A 2,533-nucleotide genomic window follows, 5' to 3' on the forward strand; every position below is an offset into this window, starting at 1 on the left:
CCCTCACTCAATCCTGACTCTCACTCCTGACCTGGCCCTCACTCACTCCTGACCTGGCCCTCACTCACTCCTGACCTGGCCCTCACATCCTGACCCTCACTCACTCCTGACCCTCACTCTATCCTGACTCTCACTCCTGACCTGGCCCTCACTCACTCCTGACCTGGCCCTCACTCACTCCTGACCCTCACTCACTCCTGATTCTGTGCCTGGTTTCATGCGCCTGCTGCTGTACTCTGTGCATCTCAGCGCTTGAAACTTGGCTCTCCAAGTTTGAAAAGTCAATATTCGATGTGGGCCCTGGAGATGGCTTTGATTTAGATTTAGATTTACTTTTTTTTAAGTTAACAGAACCTTTATTGAATAGTAAAAATAATTTGCATTATAATAAATTAAAATAACCAACATGGTTTCATAACTATTTCTTGCCACGCTTGGCGGTAGGTTTGGCAGAGTCCTTATCGGTGTTATCTTTGCTTGTGGGTGCAGCCTTTGCTGCCGGTTCCCCCTTCTTTTCACTGGTCTTTTCCTTGGTTGCCACTTTGGCAGCCACCTTCTCCTTGGGCTTTTTGGCTGGAATTTTGCTAGCTTTGTCCGAGTCCACCTTTGCTTTAGGAACAGCAGTCTCACCTTTACTGCTGGCAGCCACTTTTTTCGCAGCCTTCTTAGCCGCATTACCAGGTGCTTTTGGCTTCTTAGCAGCTGCTCCAGAAGTTTTAGGTTTCCTGGGCACAACTTTCTTGGCTTTGGGCACCGGTTCTCCATTTGGGTCACTGTTCTCAGATACCTTCTTCAGAGTATTCGGTCTGGCTGGTGCCAGCTGGAACCTTCCTGTGGCACCTTTCGCTGTAGAGTTGGTCGGTCTCATCAGAAGGCCCTGCTCCATGCCCTTCCCCAGCGCTCGCCTCAGCAGTACTCGGAGCCGCACAGAGTCCGCAGACGGGTAGGTGGTGAGGATGTATGTGCGGATGGAAGGCACCGTAGCACCTTTGCGGTCGGTGTTCTTCCTCAGGGCTTCCAATACCATGCTCAAGGTCGAGGGGTGAATAGGAGCATCTGTTGCTTTTGGTACTTTGAGGGCTTTTGCTTTCACCTCGGCAGCTGGTTTAGTAGGCACTGCTTTCGAAGAGTCAGGCCCGGCGGCCACGGCGGCAGCAGCAGCAATCCTCTTAGAAGCCATTTTACAGAGAAAAGATGCTAAAAACAAATGCCCACCGAAAAATAGAATAAAAAAAAAAGCCGCTTACAGGACGGATACTATAATTTACACCACAGAAAGGCTCTTATCCTTTATTGTACAGTTAATTAAAACTCACAATATTAAACGTACATCATTAAAATCCATGAGGGGCGTCCCTCTTGGCGCTGCATGATGAATCAAGAGATTCAGATTCTGCTGCCAGAATCAAACCAAAAACCAAAAAAACAAGACCTGGCCGCACGCACAACGTTATCCTATGGGAAAACGCTGAGCGCCGCCAGGTCTTGTCTCCCTTCGGCGTTCTCAGACTGCTGAGACGCCGACTATAGTTCTCGGGCGAGAACGCGCTTTTCAAGTGCGTTATAGCCGAGACCTAAAAACGAGTCCTTGTCATCTCGGTTGAGTCAAATCTTTATTCTTACAATAACTTTCTGTGGATTTCTTTCAGTCTTGAAATGCCTCCTTTTAATGTCACAAGCGAAGTTTAAGGAAGACCCCAGAGCATTTCGGGATTGAAGTAGGGTGACCAACTTTCATGGGTGCCAATTCAGGGCAAAAATTGGCAACAAAAGTTACGTTTTACAGACAGAGGAGGTCACACAATAGTATACAAGTAAGTAAATAGGCACCCAACACAAGTACATGTCAAAATAAGGTTATATCAGGTTGAGACACCTCGCACTTCACAAATTGCGCAGGTCTTTTTGTGGTATTTCATAGGATTTAAGAATCCATTCAGTGAGAAATGTATAGCACAAAACGGAGGACATTCCCTGTTCTAGGTTGAGGTGAATGAGTCTGTGGAAATCTCAACATAGAGATCACGATCACGGTCACTTCAGGGTGAAGATTCCACTTGTCTCCAGCGAGAGAAGAGCCTCTGCTTTCACATTGAGGGAACCTGAAAAATAAACTGGTAATGGGAAAATTCCCCATCGTTGCACCCCTGCCAGAGGTGAACCATCTCCCAACACAGGGTCAATTACAGCAATCTTCTCAGTCGATTTATATATTAGATGCTGCTGGAGCGGTCTGATAGAATCAGATTGTTGCCATCCGAGATGGAGGCAAGAAATGCTTTTAGAACAGTATGGACAGCCAACAACTGCAGCACAAAGAACACCCATTTGGGCATCCGAGGCCAATAAAGCAGCATTTGTGATTACATTAGACTGTTTTTGACAAGGGCTAAAGGAAAGGGTTAAAGGAGTCTATTCATTAGTGCAGATCTGATTGGAGGATGATCTACACTGAAGTGAAGAAGCAATGCTTTGGCAGTCATGTGGCACGAACAGGATGTACGAGGCACATCAGATATAAGACATGCAGAAT

General features: G+C 46.8%; 1 protein-coding gene across 1 annotated transcript; it reads right to left on the reverse strand.

The window, feature by feature from the left end:
• Positions 1-351: 351 nt before the first annotated feature.
• Positions 352-1,185, reverse strand: LOC147663411 (uncharacterized). Its single transcript, XM_086950477.1, has one exon. The coding sequence runs from the start codon at positions 1,178-1,180 to the stop codon at positions 419-421; it is 762 nt and encodes a 253-aa protein (XP_086806603.1). The 5' UTR covers positions 1,181-1,185; the 3' UTR covers positions 352-418.
• Between the last annotated feature and the right edge of the window lie 1,348 nt (positions 1,186-2,533).

Source organism: Lissotriton vulgaris, unplaced genomic scaffold, assembly GCF_964263255.1.
Source record: "Lissotriton vulgaris unplaced genomic scaffold, aLisVul1.2 SCAFFOLD_1717, whole genome shotgun sequence".
NCBI classification, from domain to species: Eukaryota; Metazoa; Chordata; class Amphibia; order Caudata; family Salamandridae; genus Lissotriton; species Lissotriton vulgaris.